The 20,806-nt window shown below is 32.8% G+C and overlaps 1 protein-coding gene across 2 annotated transcripts; it reads left to right on the forward strand.

The window, feature by feature from the left end:
* The first annotated feature begins 2,251 nt into the window (after nt 1-2,251).
* LOC114192289 (serine/threonine-protein kinase TIO) lies at nt 2,252-14,995 on the forward strand. 2 transcript variants are annotated; one of them, XM_028081969.1, is made up of 22 exons: nt 2,252-2,461; nt 2,542-2,616; nt 3,137-3,229; nt 3,389-3,463; nt 3,667-3,759; nt 4,141-4,204; nt 4,312-4,396; nt 5,014-5,086; nt 5,182-5,250; nt 5,359-5,439; nt 5,519-5,600; nt 5,730-5,879; nt 6,934-7,072; nt 8,720-8,891; nt 10,146-10,244; nt 10,438-10,965; nt 11,163-12,320; nt 12,537-12,770; nt 13,282-13,425; nt 13,751-13,831; nt 14,204-14,392; nt 14,558-14,995. In XM_028081969.1, the coding sequence occupies exons 1-22, from the start codon at nt 2,372-2,374 to the stop codon at nt 14,801-14,803; spliced, it is 4,020 nt and encodes a 1,339-aa protein (XP_027937770.1). In that variant the 5' UTR covers nt 2,252-2,371; the 3' UTR covers nt 14,804-14,995. The 2 variants fall into 2 exon arrangements, with proteins under 2 accessions (XP_027937770.1, XP_027937771.1); XM_028081970.1 differs by having other exon boundaries at nt 5,751-5,879.
* Nucleotides 14,996-20,806: the final 5,811 nt, after the last annotated feature.

The raw sequence follows: 20,806 nt of genomic DNA on the forward strand, positions 1-20,806 counted from the left end.
ATTACAATTCAACTTCGGGACATTTAGGACATTCTGGAGTTTCAGTCCTCCATTAAGGGAAAATTATCTTTCCTTGTTTGCCAACACCAATTCACCATTTGGCAGTCCCATAAACAACGTTCCAAGGCTCAACTCTCCCAAGTTTTCTACCATTCTTGTCATATGGTTAGAGGCACCACTATCAACAATCCACTAGTCACATGCTTTCTTACTGGTTATCTTTTTAGTTTCATTTGCCTTGCGATAATTCAACATAGCTGCCAAGACCTGCCATTGCTCATTACTCAGTCCAACTACTTTTGATTTTTTTTTTGTTTTTAACCTCAAGTCACTACTAACTACACCAGTATGCGCCACATTGACATGATCCTTTCCTCCTTTCCCTCGGGAGGACCCTCTTTTGTGTTAATTTCATTCCCTACTTTTGCTTTCATTTTGTGGCCCCTTTCATCACAATTCTGAATAATTAATGATCTCGAAGCAATTGCTTTTGTCATGTCCTGTTCTTCCATAATGCATGCATACAACTTATTTTTCTTTTGCTTCACTATGCAACTTGTTCTTGGTCTCCGCTCGCACAACCATTCCCATCATCATTCCTCGTTTTTCTTTAAACCTAGTGATCACTTTCACCATTTCTTTTTTCACCATGGTGGCATATACCCGATTTAATGAGGGCAATGAATCTATTGCCAAAACATTTGACCATGTTGTTTTATGGCTTTCATCATCAACCCCATTAAGAACTAATGAATTTTTCTTCTTCTATCTATTTCCTTTGGTCATAATATCACACTTGCATCCCACATTTACATTGTGGGATTTGCTTGTTCATCCCACAATGCTTTTATGTTCCTACAATAAGCAGCCATATGCATTCCTTGTTGTTTGTATTATGCCAATTTTGGCTTTAGCTGTTGGATTTTTGGTAAAGTTATCAAAATGAGTTAAAACCCGTGAGCTAAGTTGACCCACCACGGGTTCAAGCCAGGTTGGGTTAATTTTTTTGTTGCAAATTTCACTACAAGTCAAAATTGGACCTGACCCACTAAGAACCCGATTTATCCGAATTGAACTCGTAGTGAGTTGGATTGGTGAGCAAAACCACACCCATGACAAAACAAACTTATTTATATTTTATTTAGAATTATGATTTAGTTTTTGAAATGAATGATTTATTTATTATCTAAAATGAGAAAAATCAAAATTTTTAAAAATGTTAGATTGAAGGAAAAATTATAGTTGTATTTTTTTTAATAAAGTAAGCTAACTTATTTAACCTATTAAGATGTGGTCGAATTGAACTCAAATATTATGTTATAATTTATGGGCTGAAAACATAAATAATTTTTCTGAAATTCCTTCTAATTCTAGATATCTAAAGCAAAGTTTTTATGTATAACTAAATTTTAGTATAAGTTTAAACAATTTGAAAGAGTATTATTTTTTAATTAATCATACAAAAATTGATGTCAATATTGTTGTAAAAGAAAAAACGAAGGAAACAGTTTTTTTTTCAACAATAATATAAACTGTGTTAATTACATATTTTTTTTATTTACTAACCAAAATATATAGGAAGTTGTACAAGTTTTTACATCTGTTCCCAAATTTTACTTTAATTAATAAATTTTCCCTGTTACTTGACTAGGATTGTGCAGTTTGCACCGTGCTTTTTTAAATGTCTTATCTTCTTAATTTTAGTATTAATTAATTATTTATGGTATTAATTAATTAATATGACCGTTGATGGTCTGTTACTTTGACTGTTTCACTCGGCACAAGTTTTATCTTCTTAATTAATTGATATTTAACTAATACAATTGAATATTCCTTAATAATAATCTTTTATTTATTTTTAAATAAATAAATAAATAAATTAATTGCATATAAACCTAATATGATCATAACATGCAACTAAGCAGGAAAGAAATCCCGTTTTAAAAATACATTTTTACTAAAAAATAAAGCTAAATATATTTTATTTGCTGATAAATTATCTATTTTTTTACTTATAACTTCTAACAAATTATTTTGAACTTTGTTGTTGTCCTATAATTTTTTTTTTCCATAAAATCTACCATGGATAACAGAATCTAATAGTCTACCATGGTTATAATCTAACACATTAAACTTTACTAAACTTGTTCGACTAATTTTTTTTTCTTGATAAAATTAATAATTTATTTAATTTAATAAATAATAAATATCGGAAAGAGTGGAGCGGGAAAAGAAATTCGAATTTCTCTGCTCTCTTCTCTCTCCTTCTCCGTTCTGCAACGTTCTCAAATCTCTTCCACTTTTGAACATCTCCAAAATAGTCTTGTTCTTCTTTCTTCTCCTTCTCTCTCTACACACTTCGAATTCAACAATGGGCGTCGAAAACTACCACGTGATTGAACTCGTAGGCGAGGGTTCCTTCGGGAAGGTATACAAGGGAAGGCGCAAGCACACGGGGCAGGTAAGCTACTCTTCTGATTAGGGTTTTCCTGAGTCGATCTTTTGCGATAATTATCTTACTTTCGATTCTCTTATCAATAGACCGTTGCAATGAAGTTCATAATGAAGCACGGGAAAACTGAGAAGGATATTCACAATTTAAGGCAGGAAATCGAGGTGATTGATTCACTTTTTTTTTTCTATACTGTTTTTACGCTATTTGAATCTCATTGTTATGGATTTCTAGTTGTTAAGAAATTTGAGAAGCGTTGGTCATGGAGTTTGTGTAGCTTGTTGTTTTGGGGCGTGAATTTCCACTTTTGTCCCCACTATAGTGTCAAAAGTATTTGGTTTTGGAACAAACATGTTGCCTCAGAGGTATGATCATCAGGTGTATTTTGTCAAAAAGCTTCTTGTTAATTTATACTATTTTTCAATATTAATTATAATATCGGTTGTAATTTTGTGTCGTTACAGTTAAATCATGAGGTAACATTAGTAGAAACAACCATTTCAGTTTTTTTAAATGATTTGTTGATGTGTACTGCCCATTTACTTAATCGATGAATGTACCTGACCGTACCTAGTAGTAAAGGTTTTCTTGTTATTGTTGGTGCTACTTATTAATATGGTAATTAATAACTAACTTCAAATGTTTCTGCTGACTGGTGACATTTGATATCCTTAAACTTTGCAGATCTTAAGAAAGTTGAAGCATGGAAATATTATTCAAATGCTTGATTCCTTTGAAAGCCCGCAAGAATTTTGTGTCGTTACAGAATTTGCACAAGTAATCATCTATATTTTCAGTTGACAAACTGATACTTCAGTATCTGGAAGTTAACACTTACCCATTAATTGGTGATCTAAGTATACTAAGGTAGCTGATAGTGGAACAGAACTTTCAATATAAATGTTGCCAGGCTGAGAATTTGTTTTTATTTTGCAGGGTGAGCTATTTGAGATTCTCGAAGATGATAAGTGCCTTCCGGAAGACCAAGTTCAAGCAATTGCAAAGCAATTGGTATTTCCTCTTATTGAGTGATCTTTGCTCTTTCTTTAATAACTTTCAATGAGGAAAAACGCAGACGAATACTTTAAATGAATATGTGTGCGCTATATATATATATATATATATATATATATATATATATATATATATATATATATATATATAATATTATATTATATCATAGAAGAAGTTCATTTTTAGTTTGGGTTATGCAGGTAAAAGCTTTACACTATTTGCATTCCAATCGGATCATCCATCGCGATATGAAGCCCCAAAATATTCTAATTGGTGCTGGATCTGTTGTCAAGGTTTATTTAACTGCTAGTTTGTTCACATGGTGAAACATGCACTTAAATGTTGTTTTATAGCTTGATATAGTAGAATTTTGCCACTAATCCACTATCTATTGTCATGGTTTACATTGTAACCGAGTTTAAGCTTTGTTTCATTCAATAGTACGGCACATCATTCCAATAACACATTTCCCTCCTTGGCGGCACTTTGTGCATGTTTGGCTCAACTTTTTTAATGTAAATATTTGTTGTTTTTTCTCAAAAATTTGTCGTTGGAAGCTGTAAATAAATGCTTTTTTGAGCCCATGAGAAGCTAATTCAACTTTCCTGCAAATGAGTACATTGGAAAATGGTCTAATATGTGATTTTTTTCCCTTTCTGATGAATATGTTGTAGCTTTGTGATTTTGGGTTTGCACGTGCAATGTCCACAAATACAGTTGTTTTGCGATCAATAAAAGGTTTGGCTGATCAGTATTGATTTTGTTACTTTTTGAATCTTCACTGCAATTTATACTTGAGGATAGTTCTATAGTGTGCAGATATTTAGACATAGTATGTTTTACAGGCACTCCGTTATATATGGCTCCAGAGCTTGTACGTGAACAACCTTACAACCACACTGTAGATTTATGGTCTCTTGGCGTCATACTGTATGTTGGGTCTCTCTATTTATCTTCATCTATTAATGAACTTTTTATTGTGATTGTGGTCGATTGTTCATTTATATCTGGCCTAATGCTTAAGTTCTTTATAGCAGATCCCTTTATAAGATTTACATCGGCCATTTGTATTTTGCTGAATACATTCATGGATGGAGAATACAATTGCCATATAGATGTATTCTGAGTACCTATTTAGGTTCCTTTCTTTAGTTGTATAACAAGAGGCTAAGTGTGAAAACATATTTAGGGAAAAGGAAGACAGGATTGATGTGTTGCTGCTTTTTGGTTTTTACTGAGTAGTGAGAGATGGCTGCTATGAAGTTGTCCTAAGTGTTTTTTCCTTTGCAACTCTTGGTTTCTCGTTTGAAATCCTTTTATATTTGTCATATACTTATGCCATTCTTTGGACAGAACTTCTTGTTTTGTTCTAGCAGAAGATACTTTCCCCAGCTTCTTGTATGTAATATTCAACCATTTTTTCACCTTACCCTCGTGTAGTATGAATATTCCAGATCTGTTGCACTTTCCAAGAGTGATCTGAATGATGACGTTGTGTTACTAGTAGTTATGGTATGGTGTTTTGTTAATTTTCATGTTTACAACAGGTATGAGTTATTTGTTGGCCAACCACCATTTTACACAAATTCTGTATATGCTCTCATCAGACACATTGTCAAGGTACATTTCCCAAATGCGTTACTTTTGTTATTTAATCACTTGTGTATATTTATTAGTACTGAAGGGTGGGCCTGATCACTAGTTCAATAATCCAGGATCCTGTTAAATATCCTGATCGCATGAGTCCAAATTTCAAAAGCTTTTTAAAGGGTTTGCTTAACAAGGTAACTCACTGGTGAATGTATCCCTTTTTTTATTGCCACGTTGCTTTATTTTACTTTGATCTACAATGATAGTTAACATGCTTTGGTTTCTGAAATTATTTCAAGTAGGCACCGGAAAGTCGTCTAACTTGGCCGGCTCTTCTTGAGCATCCATTTGTTAAGGAAACCTCTGATGAACATGAGGCCAGGGTTAGTGTTAGATTGTTCCACAATGTGTAACTTGGTCGATATCTTAATTAATTTAATAAAACATGAATTGAAACTTCAGGAATTGCGAGAGATAAATGGTTCACGCATGCGCAGTGAAGCTGAACGGATGGTTGAAGGGAAAACCATTCAAACTCCAACAGGTTCAGCCACTTCTAGTACTGCAAAATGACAGTACCTACCTTAGTCGTATATATTGATAAAGTACAATCGAAATATGCCTAAATCTTTTTACTTTCTTTCCCTTCATTGTAATGTTTATTTTGTCACAGGCAAAAACAATCACATGGCAGGTATGGAGGGGCATATTGCTTCACCGCTTCAGAGTGAAGCTCAGTTAAATGGTCATAATATAGACAGAACTAACTCTTCAGTGCTTGATGATTCCCCGGGATTTTCAAATCAAAATATCGGAGAGTCAGGTAATTCTGTTTGCTTTATTGTGCATTATATGCCAATATCATTTTTTATTGGGAGAAACACAATCTTGTTTCTGAACTTCCAACCACTGGTATTCCTGTTATATTTTGTTACATTTCTTCCAAGTGCATTCTGTTATGAAAAATAGGGTTATTGCACTTTTGTTATTTTAATTAAGAGGTAAAAAAATTAGAATTACAAATGGTCCTTCGTTGTGACATTTCTATTTTAAAGTGTTAGGATGTCATTAACGTTTCCTCTTTACATAAAAGAATATTTAATCTAATATTTAAATTTAAATTGGTATGGCGAGCTTTTTGTTGATGTAATTATGTTCTGTTTTGTTCGGGGTGCTCATGAGAACAGAGGTAACATGTATGCTCCGTCTAAAGGAATTGATTGAATTCCGCATACACTGAAAAATTCAAGAACTAAATTATGGGTATGGTTTTGGTCTAATATATGATGTTGAGCCTATAAATGAGCTTCCTGGCTAATGAAAAAGAGATTTCCTCGAAGTTATGGGTTCTCTTGCTTTTCTGAATTTGTGTAAACTCACATATTCTTCGCATTTACCAGTTCTAAACTAAGTATATTAATTATATTCTAAGACTCTCCTCAAGCCAAAACTAACATTGCAAAATAATATTAATACAAAATGTTAAAATTGTCATTATGATCACTCTCCATTCCAATTACTTACTTTGGAGCTGTATCCTTTCATACAAATGAATTTGTAGAAGCTGTAAAAGCTTGTGCTGTTCAAACATCGACGTTTTTTTTTTTGATGTTTTTTCGTACACGTGTATTATACTTGAATTTCTTCTTGAGACGCCTTTTATTCACCATTTTTTTTTCTGGGGAATGGATGTATGCATAACTTTCGTATGAATCCAGTAAGGGACTTTAGTGATCTGTTCTTAAGGATGGATCTATGAACTTGTGTTACAATTTCTATTCTGTTAACTTTCTGAAATGAATTTTCAAATGTCTCGATTATTATTCTTTATTTACACGAACACCTGTAATATGATTGACGTAAATACTTCTGGATAGGCTGCCAAAGATTGGACAGACTTGAAAATAACTCTCGCACAGTCAAAAGTGCAAAAATAATTGGTCAAGATAATGAAGCGTTGGGACATATTCTGCTACCACTGAAGAAATGGTCAAAAGGATCTCAAAATATTTGCAGGTATATATGAATTTCATACTTCAAATAAAACTTCTATTTTGCATATGAAATCCTCCTGAATCTCATCAAATGTTGAGTTGGTTTTAATATCTGGAGTTTACTCGTTGTAACTTTTCTTTTAAGATTTTGTTCATTATAATATTCAGAAGCGGGAAGTATTGTTTTTGACTTTGAATGTAGAAATGCTATCGATTTCTTATCCTTCCAAAACATGGTTTTATTGTATTTCTGCTCAATGTATAATGTTTTTCGCATAGTTTTAAAAATTCAATCACAAATTTGCAACATGCTCTCTCTCTCTCTAGTTAAGTAAATCATGTGTTGTCTATTTTACTTCCTAGATATCCTGCTTTTGTACGTCAGGCTGTCAGAGGGTCTCTAGCAGTCATTCTATAAACTTTTTAATGTTGCATTTTTAAACTAATTACTTGAAATAGACTTAGTTTGTGTTTGGACGTTGACGGGGCCAAGAGCCATAGATAATTGCTGTTTCCATTTTCTTTGTTTTTTTCTTCTTGGTACTTGCAAGACCAGCCAGATAATGTTTGCTGGTTGGTAGTTATTAGTTCACTTCCTTGATTGCCTGCTTTTGTATGTCAGACTGTCAGAGTTCTCTGGTAATCATTGTAAAACTGTTTAATGTTTGTGTTTTTATTAAAACTAATTAATTGAAACAGCCTTAGTTTATAAATGTTTTTCTTAATTATAAGTATGTTTGGACAAACTTCTTTACAAGGACCTGTAAGAAAGAAAAATAAGAAAAAACTGAAATATGTTTCTTAATATGTTAAAATTAGCTTATGTATAAGCAAATTTGTAGAAACTCTCTCGTCTACTTTTTCTAAGTTCTTATATTTTAACATATGTATAAGTTAATTTTAGCTTTTGGGGAAACTCATTACTTTTTCTTTTTCTTATTTTTTCTCTTCTAGAAATCCTCATGGAGACGTTTTTTCTATCAGGTTCTATGTGACATTTTAGTTTATTTTTTATTCTAGGCAAATAGTATGTAATGTACTCGGCTTCCATTTTGTGCCAGCAGTACCATGTTGTTTTTATGTCTTCCTAAGACCTCTCTTGTCTTACCTTGGGTATTTTCAGCGGGGTATCGTCATAAATGAGTTGTTGAAAGGTTTTATGTAACTTAACTTTTTCTATTTTGATAATTATCTTCTCAGTTGTAGTTTGCTGCGAAGGATGTAAAGTGCTAATATGATTTGCAGAGTACTGCTGCATCACATAAACCCTTTTAAGTTTGCATTGTTTCTGACTAAATCATTGTCTTTTATTTTTGAAATGGTAATGCAAACTCAGAGTCTAGTGTTTTTTGGGCTTTTCATTTCATGTAGTGTTGTCCTATTCTCTCTTTATCTTCTACATAAAAATAAAATAAATCATATTGATTGACAAGTGGACTTATATATATATATATATATGTATATATATATATATGTATATATATATGTATATATATATATATATATATGTGTATATATATATATATAAATAGTTATAGTTATTTACAGTTTAGAACACTTTCAGCAATTCAGTAACCTTTAAATTAAAAGTTATTGCTTTTTAGGCTCGAGTACATAATTTTTATAATTAATTATCTTTGAAGTCTAATTGCATGTGAGTAATGTACAGTGATCAAGATGTTCCTCAATCAAATCAGTCATTGAGGATTCTCTCAAACCTAGTTGCAGCTGGTGCCTTCAATTCTAGTGGACGAATAGATGAATTAATAAGAGAGCTTCTTGTGTTTACTGGATCCATTATTGCCATTAAGTCCTCTGAAGTTACTGACATGATAGCAAAGGTACATGAAAATGACATCTATTATAGTATTTTTCTTTGATGCATGTTAGAATATTTCAGTCTGTGTGAATATCTTAGAAGTTTTTTTGGAATATAATCTATTATGGATTCAATTAGTTTACTAGTCATATAATTTAGGAAGCAATCTTAGTAATTGTTGAAGAAGCGATCTTAGGAGCTGTTTATAATTTCTTATGTTTCTTGAGTTAATAAATTTATTTAGAGCTAGCAGTCTTATTCATCGTATTAGTGAGCTCGGGCTTATACTAGACGTACAACAATGTATTCTGATTAATAAGTTATTCTATTTATAAATTGGTGGTATTGCTCTGAACTTTACACACATCGTATGTATTATACCTCGTTATCCATGAAACTATTACTCCCTTATTCTCCTTTAGTCCTTCCTTCCTTTCCTTAGCCTCAATATTTAAGATGACATGACAGTGGTTTTGTCCATCTGGACAGGGTTTGTCCTTTTAGCTATGTTGAGTTCTGATAATGTGAAAACTCTTTGTCAATTGCCTCCCAAATATCATCCTTGAGAGCCCATGTTTTTTGAAGACTTTTTTTCTAGAAGTATGTATGGGGAAAATTGGGGTAGGTAGCATCTAGGAAAAGACTAGTAGAAGCCCTAGTGTTGGAAAATTGCCTTAATTGAACTCATTCCTTGACTGCTTTGATCATGTCCTATCAGACTTGGTAGCTTTTTGGAAAGGGAGCCTATGGTTGGGTGAAGTGTTGGGTAGTGCAACTTCTGAGACATTGGTTCTCAACGGGGTTAGGTTAGACATTCAATATCAACTAGAGTATGGCTAACACAGTTTTGTAAGACTCGAACCATCTTTGCTTTACAAACTGATTTGTGGAGTTGAATTAGATCTTAAACTAAAATTCTAAGACCTAGTAAGGAGAGTAATAATTAGATGCCAGCACGGTCCAATAGTTAGAGGTAGAGGGAGAGTAAGGAAAACTATAGGCCAAACCACTAAAGAAAGACATAGATTGAAATGGGTTGTCATTAGACATAACTTATGATAGGACATTGTGGCATTGGTTGATTGAAGTGCTGATTGCATCTGGTTAGGCTCTCGTAACACATTGTTTTAGAAGGCATTAATCCCAGCACATGAATTAAACTAGACGCTCTTAGTTTAACTAGGGAGGCATTAAACTGGGTTTGTCTACTTTATGGGTTTTTGACAATAATCGACAGTCTTTTATTCCCAAGCTTAAGCCATTTTATTCGGTGCAGGGTTTCTCTATCACTAAGATTTTGCTAGATAACGGCGGAAGTTGCTCTTCAAGCTCTTATCTAAGTCACTGGGTTGAATTTGTTGAGATCTATTCTCAGGTAACCCTTTTTCTATCATGTAAATTCACATCTTGATAATTTATATTTTCAATCAAAGTTGTGCCGTTTTCATCCTTTTTTCCACCCAGCCTATATGGACTGAATACTAGTTTGTATAACTTAGATGCAAAAGCTCTTGATAATTGTGTATTTCGAACTTGTTTTTGGTACTTAATATTATACGTATTTTTAGGTTGTAGCATCAAATAATGATGCATCTGGAAGAGTTCTCTATGAATCCAGTGCTTGCATTACAGTCATGCTGTCTAGAGTTGCTCAGGTGCTCAAGTCATCTCAAATTTCAGGCCAAGAGACATCGAATGAAACAGCTAACAGAATTTTAGACCACGCAAAAACAATGGGTTTAGTGGACCATCTATGTTTGTGTTTAGCCACATCTGGATCGAGTCTTATTTCAGGTTCTTCCAACATGCTAAGGGCTGCTTCTGAAGCATGCAGAGCTATCTGGTCTTTGATTAATGCACTGGATATTCTTTTTATGAAAAAAAGTGCCATTTTGTTTCCCATTAATGCGTTGCGCAGTCATTCTTTGCATAGGATGGAAGTTGTGCAACATGAGCAAAATCTCTTTGACAAAGCAGATTCAACAAAAATTGTTGATGCAATGACAAGAGCATTTCTTAGATCTAAAGCTGTCCAGGTTGCTGTTTACTATTGTTTTCACCAACGACTTGAGTCAGCAATGAATTGTTGTCTTCAGGTAATTGTGGTTTACCCCTTGCCCCTTTTTTATGGATATATGGCAACGAGTTTTATACAAAAATATTGGTCAAATATAGTAGATCAATCAAATATTGTTTTGCTGTTTTCTTGATGATGTTGTAGCACATAATTCCTCGTGGTTGTAATTATGGCAGAGGTAAAGGTAATTTAATTTGTTATATTCTGTTTCTCCAGCTTTTGTCAAGGTGCTGCCTACACAATGAAATTGTTCCAGCTCTCCTTTGTGGTCTTCCCAGTTCCCTTCCGGTGACTACTGTTGTTAGTGGGGGTGGTGATGGAACTATTGTTTCAGAAGTTTTCACTGTTTTATCATTATGCAGTTCTTCTGTTAACAAAGACGCTCAGAGTATAGAACCAAGTAATGTAAAGTTCAAATTAACAAATCCTTCTGCTCTGGTTCGTCATTCATGTCTTGTTCTCGCAATAATTGCTCAGTGTTTGAAGTCAACTGGAAGAAATTCAGCAATGTTTATGCTCACTACCGCACCAAAGAAGCAGCTTGCTCGACTTTCAGTGCTTTCAAATCATATTACTTCTGATGATAAAATAAAAGCCTCCATCGAACCTCAAAGTGCATCAGCCATGTTAGCTTTGGCATCCATTCTGTCTCTCGAATCTGGGGCTTTAGTTGAGTCTCAAATATCTGAAATTGCATTGCCTTTAATTCCTCGAACCTCTACACTAAGTGATCTTCTTAAATTTTCATCTGGCAATGAAAACGAATTGGACCCTTGCAACTTCAGTGGGAAACTCTCATATTGGCAAGGGGTAAGAGATGGGTATGTTGGTCTTTTAGATTCCAGACTCAAGTTGGGAGGACCATTGGCTGTTCAGCAGTTGTGTGCAAGTGGCATTCCTCTACTTCTTATGGGCTTATTAGGCAATGATGTTTTAAACGCATCTCATGGAACTGAACATCAAAATGATAGAGTTGGATTGTCTCCTATTGGTGTTGTATGGACAATTTCATTATTATGTCATTGTCTTTCTGGAGGTGCTTTGATATATCGTCAAATTTTGATTAGGAATGAACATATTAAGCTCATTTCTAACTTGATATGTGATGTTCATATCAAGTTAGTGAAATGCTGGATCGGACCTGGTGGAGGGAAAGCAGGAGTCAGAGATCTAATAAATGCTGTGATAGATATCTTAGCATTTCCTTTTGTTGCTCTTCAAAATGCACCTGGCTTGCCTTCAGCCACTGCTTCTGTCAGCAGTGGGTTTCTTCTTAATATGGGCTCCCCTGGTCAGAGAATATGCATGGAAGATAAGGGTATAGTTAAGGCAATTGAAGAAGACATGGGGAAATATATTAAGATACTTGTGGAGGTAAAATCTTTTTTCGATTCCTCATTTGGTAACTTTTATTGGAGATTAAGAAGCTTCAAGCAAATATCATTGTATCGTGTGATATTAATGAGATGTCATAGTAACTGTTCTAATAGTTCCTATTACTTATATTTTGTTTTCAGTTGATTAACCGATGAATTGCTATATTTACTTTAATGGTCATGTTATCATCATTAAATGGTTTGAACTTTTCAGGTTGGTGTGCCTAGTATTATACTTCGCTGTGTAGATCATATGGATTTGAATGATTTGGGTAGGCCTGTCGCATTTCTGGCTAAGATGGTCTGTCACCGTCCTTTGGCAATCCAACTCGTGAGTAAAGGCCTTTTGGATCCAAATAGGATGAGAAAGTTGTTTGACTGTTCGGGCCCAAAAGAAGTCACACTTGATGCTCTTATGATTATTTCTGATCTGGCTCGCATGGACAAGGTTAGTTTCATTTTCCATCAAATGATTTTATGAATGCAAATACCAAAATCAGTCAGTTCGTACCTTTATTCTATCTATTGGTGGGTGCACAAAAAAGAAAGAGGTACATAGGTGGAGATAGTGCTGCCACGCAAATCCTTATTTCATAAATGTATGTGTTAAAAAATGAATAGAATCCTTAGTTTGCTTATTTGGTATCCACGGATGCAGCCATTCTCAAGTTAATCCTCTAAGGATATATTTAGTTTTTGTGAATTTATTGAACTTTTAGACTTTATAGAGACTATCTTTGGGTGCTAAGGCTTTGTCTACAGGTATTTATTTCAGTGTCAAAATGTCATTTTGATTTCAATTGGTTATAGTTTTAGTTTGAACGAATATATACTCGTGGTTTCAGGTCTTCCACGGTTATGCTTTTACTTTGGATCATTAATTTTTCTGTATTTGCATTTTGGATATTCCTTAATTGTATTTTGGAAAATCATTATTGTCTGTTTTTACTGGTGGTCAGGCATTCTATGAGTACATTAAAGGTGCTACTATTTTGGAGTTCTTGAAAGATTTTCTTTCGCACGAGGATCCCAATGTGCGTGCCAAAGCCTGCAGTGCTCTTGGAAACATGTGTCGTCATAGCGCCTATTTTTATAGTTCACTTGTAAGTGTTCTAAATAAGGGTATTTGTCTTAAAATAACTTATTAAGACAATGATATTTCGTTGTTGGATACTATTTCCTGAATTTCTTTATATGATTTCATCTACTTCAGCCATTTTCTCCTTCTGTTTATTTTTTGGTTTGCTATTAAGCAATTATGCCTTTTCCAACTGTTAGATATAAACAATTTTGTAAAATAGATTTATACTATTGCCGTAAGTGTTCCTTTCTTGATGTACACAGCACACATGTGAAAAACGAAAGTGATACTATGCTTTCTGCTGTTCTCATATTTTGAATTCTCTTATTTTCAATTGTGATTTCCAGGCTAGACATCAAATTGTTGGTATCCTTATCGAAAGATGCTCTGATCCAGACAAACGAACACGAAAGTTTGCTTGTTTTGCTGTAAGTTTTATCACATTCCCGCTGCCGAAGCTAAAACTTGATCATAATCGTGTCGATCATATTTATAAATGCGTTTGATTTTATAAATTTATTTATTTTGGCTTTAGGATATTGTTGTAGTATATGATTTCCTAAAGATATTAGTGTAATTGCATGGACATAATAACATAAAATGCAATCAATTATTTTATTTAATGTTTCACTTGTCAAACACTTAACTGTTTAATTGTCAATGTACAAAGATGTGTCTAGCACAAATTTATCCTTCTTTGTTTTAGACCTGATGCTACCGTGTTTATGTTTTCTTATACCGTACACTTGCCACTTTTCTTCTTGTATTTTCATCTCTTCTAATGTGTTACCTGAACTCAGATTGGAAATGCGGCTTACCACAATGACTTGTTGTATGAAGAGCTGAGGAGATCGATTCCTCATTTAGCAAATTTGTTACAAATGGCTGAGGAAGATAAGACTAAGGCAAATGCAGCAGGAGCACTTAGCAATCTGGTTCGCAACTCTGACAAGCTTTGTGAAGACATCGTAGCTAAAGGAGCGGTTCAGGTTAGTGCAAAACTGCATTTTATAGATATCTAAATATTTTATACTAGTGATTATAGTAATAATACTAGTGATTATAATTATAAAAAAACAGTTATTGTAAATTATAATAATACTAGTGATAATACTAATTTTTTGTATGGGTTGGATTGTGTTTCTCCCTTGCAGTCTCTGCTGAAATTAATTTCCGATTGTGCGGTATCAGCCCTAAATCCAGGCAGAAATGATTCAGGAAACGAATCTCCACTTAAGATCGCTCTATTTTCACTGGCAAAGATGTGTGCACATCCACTCTGTAGACAGTTCATCCGTTCATCACCTTTGTTCCCTGTGATTGGAAGGCTTCAGCAGTCTCCAGAATCATCCATAGCCAAATATGCCTCCGTCATCATTGGTAAAGTTGCTGAACCTTGACATTTTAAGTCTACTTCCACTCAATGCTTCTTGAATTGTACGGACGCTGTAACACTGCAAATAAGTGATTTTTTGACTAATCATGACTTGCAGCCATACCAAAGACAAAGTCATCTTTGGTATATGAGATGATTGTTTATATATGTAAAATATGCAATGTACATATATTGTAATGTTTATTCTAACTCTTTAGTTTCTCTCTTCATGACTGCAACTTATTACTCAATTCACTTAATTAATATCAAGTCTGTCTGAATAAGTATTCTTGTTACCATTTATTGAAGAAAAAAGTGACAAGTTAATTAGTGATTTCGTAGTTAAATTTAATAGTCATTTAATTTTAATAAATATTAAGACAATAAAATGACAGTGATTATTAATTTGCAAGAAAAAATTATAAATTGATTAACAATGCAAAATATTAAGTTTATATTGAGTAAATAAATAACTTTGATAACTGACACGTGCTTTACACGATATACAATGTTGAAAACCTGTACATTTAATAATTTAATTATATATGATATCTTTGTTGAGTTTTGTAATAATTTTTCTTTAAAATCTTCTCATAATTATGATTGGCTTCAAGAATAAAATTTAATAACGCATGACAAAATATATAACAATGTATTTTATGTTGGAGATTGAGAATATTTATTTATAATAAAAATGCCACTTTGAATTTAAATTGGTTATTTCATTGAAACCCTTTATTGCAATTAGAAATGACATAGGTTATATCCCTAAAGATTGAATAATTGTGTCTATATTTTTATTTTTATATAAAAACTGAATTAAAAATATTATTAATTATAACTATTTTTCGTAAACAAAAGAGTCGAAATTCATTTTAATATAAGTCATCATTTGTTCAATACTTTTTTTTTTAAAATTAAAAATTTTAAAACAAAATTTAAATAACAATATAAAATATAAATTTAAATAAACTTAATTTTCTTAAAATATTAATAAAAATATCATGTTATTTATATTTATATAAAAATTTAATTTAATTTCAATTTGGATATGAATGAAATTCTCTTATTTAAAAAAAATTGGAATTGAATTGAGATAAATAATAAATAAGTGATTAAATTGAGATTTTTTACACGATACTTGTCTCAACATTAACATATGGCACTGCCATTGTCACGTTATGGTAATCTTTTTAAAAAATTTAAGATAAAAATTATTGAAAAAAAAAATCTCGAATTAATATGTGACACATGAGTTAATAGTTAGTAATGTATTAACGAAAATATTAAATTTCATTATATTTTCAAAAATGAAGACCTAAATGAGACCATTCAAAATCTAATCATTTAATTGAGATTTTCAAACAAAAACGAGAACCAACTGAGAGTTTGAACCTATACATCAAACATACAATGATTAAATGAGTCTAGAAACACACTAGATGAGTATAGGAAAAAAATTATATGAGTTTAACAATAGACATTATATAATTTTGTTTGATTAGATGAGTATAGAAAAAAATTAGACAAATCTAGGAATTACATTAGATAAGTCTATTCATATACTAATTACTCGAGTATAGTGAAAAACATTAGACAAACCATTCCATTCGTAAATTAAATGAATAAAACAAAAAAATTAAACATATCTAACAATACAAATTAGACAAATATATTCATACACCGATTATATTTGTACAACAAAAAACATTGGACAAGTCTACCAATATGCATTGGACGAGTCTGTGCATATACTAATTAGACGAGTATAACAAATAAATTAGACGATCCATTCCATTCATTGATTAGACAAATATAATAAAAATTTAAACGAGACTATTGATACACTAATTAAACAAGTTTAACAATACATATTAAACGAGTTTGTCCATACAATCATTAGACAAGTATAACAAAAAACATTAAATAAGACATTTCATACATTGATTACATGAGTCTAGGAATACTCATTGGATGAATATGTCCAAATATTGATTAGACGAGTCTACCAACAACATACACTTATAAGATGATCTTCTCAATACACATTACATAAGTCTTTTTTATACAAAAGTTGACGAGTCTATTAATACACATTAAACGAGTTTGTCCATTCATTAATTAGACTAGTCTTGCAACACATTTTAGACAAGTCTGAATATGTAACATTATGTTTGGATATTACTAATATTAATAAAATTAAATTAAATAGTTAATAAAGACGCATTAATTTAAATTGCCTTTTCCCAAAAATGAGAGAAAATGAAAACATTTATTAACTCGCCAATAATTCAAAATCCACAAAAGATAAAGGTCAACTACAAGTTCCAAGTTGGATAACATAAATGTTTACAAAATCCTTAAAAACATAAAGCAATAAACTCCATAAACGCTTTTCCCAGCTAGCCCCTCTCCGGCTCTATGCCTCACTAGAACCACCTACAACATCATCTGCTTCTGTGTAACAAATTACACGATCATCGCCAAACACAAGCAAATAGGGTGAGCTAACAGTACAAACATATATATACAATTCAGATATATAGGCACATAAGAGAAACTCTATCCTCTGATTCTATACCACATGGCCACCACCATGTTATCCATGTTCTACATCTTTGGATGATAACCTCAAGATACCCTTTGCTGCCACACCTCAAGATACAACTTGTAGAACACGTGAAGGAAACCTACTACGGACCACACTCCATAACGCCAAGTGGAGTTCCCAATACATACCATAGTTCGTACTATCGACACAAGATTAGCACAACACTAGCCATAACATGTAATTGCTTAATCGAGCAAAGACCATCCGTACGAGCCACAACTCACACACTCACACCGGTAACACTCGCCAATTCGAACCACAACTCAAGGAATGCTCGTGTTCATCCGTTATCCCAAGCCACAAGTCAAGGGATGTCATTTCGAGCCATAACTCAAAGAATGCCACGTGTTTACCTTCTATCCCGAGCCACAACTCAAGGGATAACATTCCGAGCCATAACTCAAGAAATGTTCTAGCAAAGATCATCTTTAAGGTTTCACCCAAATTCATGTAGACTACGCACGCCTACAAGAAGAAACAAGCTGCAAGCCTTGCCCCTACACTATCGCCTGACGCTACTCTAGAGTCGCCAGGCGAAAGACAATCACAGACTACTTGGTAGACGCCATAAACCGCCAGGTGCCACAAACTGCCAAGCGCCACACGCCTCTGAAGCCTCTAATCCTACAGATACCGCTTAGCGGGACCACCCTCACCGCCAGACGCCACACGTTCCAGTGGCTCTCTGGATTTGTAGCTATCGCTTGGTAGTTCGTCCTCACCGCCAGGCGTTACAACTCCTAAAATTATATTTTGTCTCACCATCAAACAAAACTTTGGTTTAATTAAACCTCTAATGTACTATATGGCATCCTAATCAATCAAACAAAATCATAACTTAACATTCTCATATAGTCCCACCTCATGCATTATTATCCTTTTAACCTCATATCCAGCATATCCCAATCCTATTTTTAATACTCCAATTAACCTAGATTAATTCCCCAACCCGTACAGTACGCCAACCACACAATGCCCACCGCTCTGATCTAGCGCCTGGAGGCAATAAGGGTGTCGCCAGGCGGTTCATGTAGTTTGGGAAAAACCTAGAATTTCCCCTACATATACGAACCCTAAACTTTCCAAAATTCCAATTTCTATCAATTTTCAACTCAATATGCTGCAATTACGTGTTTAAGTTCACAATTCATTTATAAAGCTTTCAACACACGAAATTCTATTAACATTCTCCACTTAATTAGATCTAAAATCTCTAAACGCCTAAATTTTTAAACCCTAATAATTCATATACCACCAAATTCATTCAATTTCCTCGCACAACTTCGTAATTTCACAATAAATCCCTTCTCTCAGTCAACGCATAATTAAAATTACTTCTCCATCGACCAGAACCAGCCCAGAACACACAAAAATCCTGAATCATGCCCATTTTGCTCGCGTCACTTAACAGGTGTTCATCACCGCCATGCGGATCATGCAAAAACCCAGAAATTGGGTTAAATAGGTTGCGTCACCTAGCGAGCCACTCGTGCCGTCAAGCAGTTTGTGGCAGAAACCCAGAAATGTAGTGCAATTCATATGAGTCGCTAGGCGGATATTGAAGATTGCTAGGCGATTTTTGGAAATTTTCCAGAAACACGCAAAATTTAGAGAAAATACATGGCAGATAATCATCATAGATACATACAATAATTCATGCTATAATCACGAATTATTTAACGCAGTACAACACCCCTAACCTAGATTCGTTGCTCAACCTTGATAAAACTTAGGGTCTCTCCTTGCTCAACAATGGCCTCCTACATTGATTAAGTCTAAGAAGACTCATTAGCCAAGTCTTTCCATATACTGATTAGACCAGTTTGTCCATACACTAATAAGATGAGTTTAGCAAAATATATTATACAAGTCTTTTCATACACCATCTAGACAAGTCTATTAATACACATTAGATGAGTTTGTCCACTCACTGATTAGACCAATCTTGCAACGTACATTAGATAGGTCTAAACATACACTAATTAGACAAGTCTATTAGTACATATTATACGAGTTTATCCATATACTGATGAGACAGGTCTAACAAGACTATTAGAAGAGTCCATCGATGCATTGATTAAACAAGTCCGTACACATCATACATGTATTTCCATACACTTATTAGATGGGTGTAGCAAAAAGTATTACATGAGTCAAACAATACACAATAGATGAGATTGTAGATACACTAATTAGACGAGTATAACAAAAATATATTAGACGAGTCATTCCATACATTGATTAGACGAGTTTAGAAATATTTTGATTAAACGAGTTGTCGATGAATTGATCAGACTAGTCTAGCAATACACATTAGACAAGTCATTCATATATTAATTAGATGAGTATAACAATATACATTAGACAATTTTTTTCACACGTAGATTAAACAAGTCTATTAATAAACATTAGACAAGTGTGTCCTTTCACTAGTTAGATGAATCTTGCAATATTCATTAAATGAGTTTGTTCATACACTAATTAGACAAGTTTAATAATACACATTACACGAGTTTATCCATGCACTGATTAGACTCGTATAACCAAAGACATTAAACAAGTCATTTCATACATTGGTTAGAAGAGTCTAACAATACACATTATATGAGTTTGTCCATACACTAATTAAATGAGTCTTGCAACACACACTAGATGAGTTTGTCCATACACTAATTAGATGAGTATAACAATATACATTAGACGAGTCGTTTATATACATACACATATTATACGAGTCTATTATTAATACACATTAGACAACTCTATCCATTCTTTGATTAGACGTGTTTTGCATTACACATTACATGAGTCTCTCTCTATACACATTAGATCAATGTAGCAATACACATTTGATGCATGTGTTTATATACAGATTTGACAAGTCTAAGATTAGATAATAGACAAATTTGTCGATACATTAATTAGAAGAGTTTAACATATTAGACCAATATATTCATACATTGATATGCATTTATAACAATATATTCCACATATTTTTTTTCATAACCTATCCTTTGTAATTTTAAAGAGTTTACTCTTTTTTTTTCCACATGTTATATTTTTATATTTTTACAAAATTTACTCTTTACATTTTTACATACATGTTCACTTTCTAAACCTATAATTAACTTTTTCCGTTGATTCTGTTCAAAATTTAATTATAAACTTAAAAAATATTATTATCTTTTTCTTGAATCTCTAAATATAATTTAACTTAATATATATTCAAATATATTTTAATGTAATATATATAATACATATTTACTAAAGAATACAAACAAACATCAAAATATCAACACGTGTATATAAACACGAATTTAAAACTAGTATACAGTTAACATATATTACTAATTAAAATTCTGACGTATGATAAGGTGGATTATTTAAAATTTGTGAGTTTCTGATTCTAATATCAAT

Source organism: Vigna unguiculata, chromosome 7 (genome assembly GCF_004118075.2).
Source record: "Vigna unguiculata cultivar IT97K-499-35 chromosome 7, ASM411807v1, whole genome shotgun sequence".
Taxonomy (NCBI): domain Eukaryota; kingdom Viridiplantae; phylum Streptophyta; class Magnoliopsida; order Fabales; family Fabaceae; genus Vigna; species Vigna unguiculata.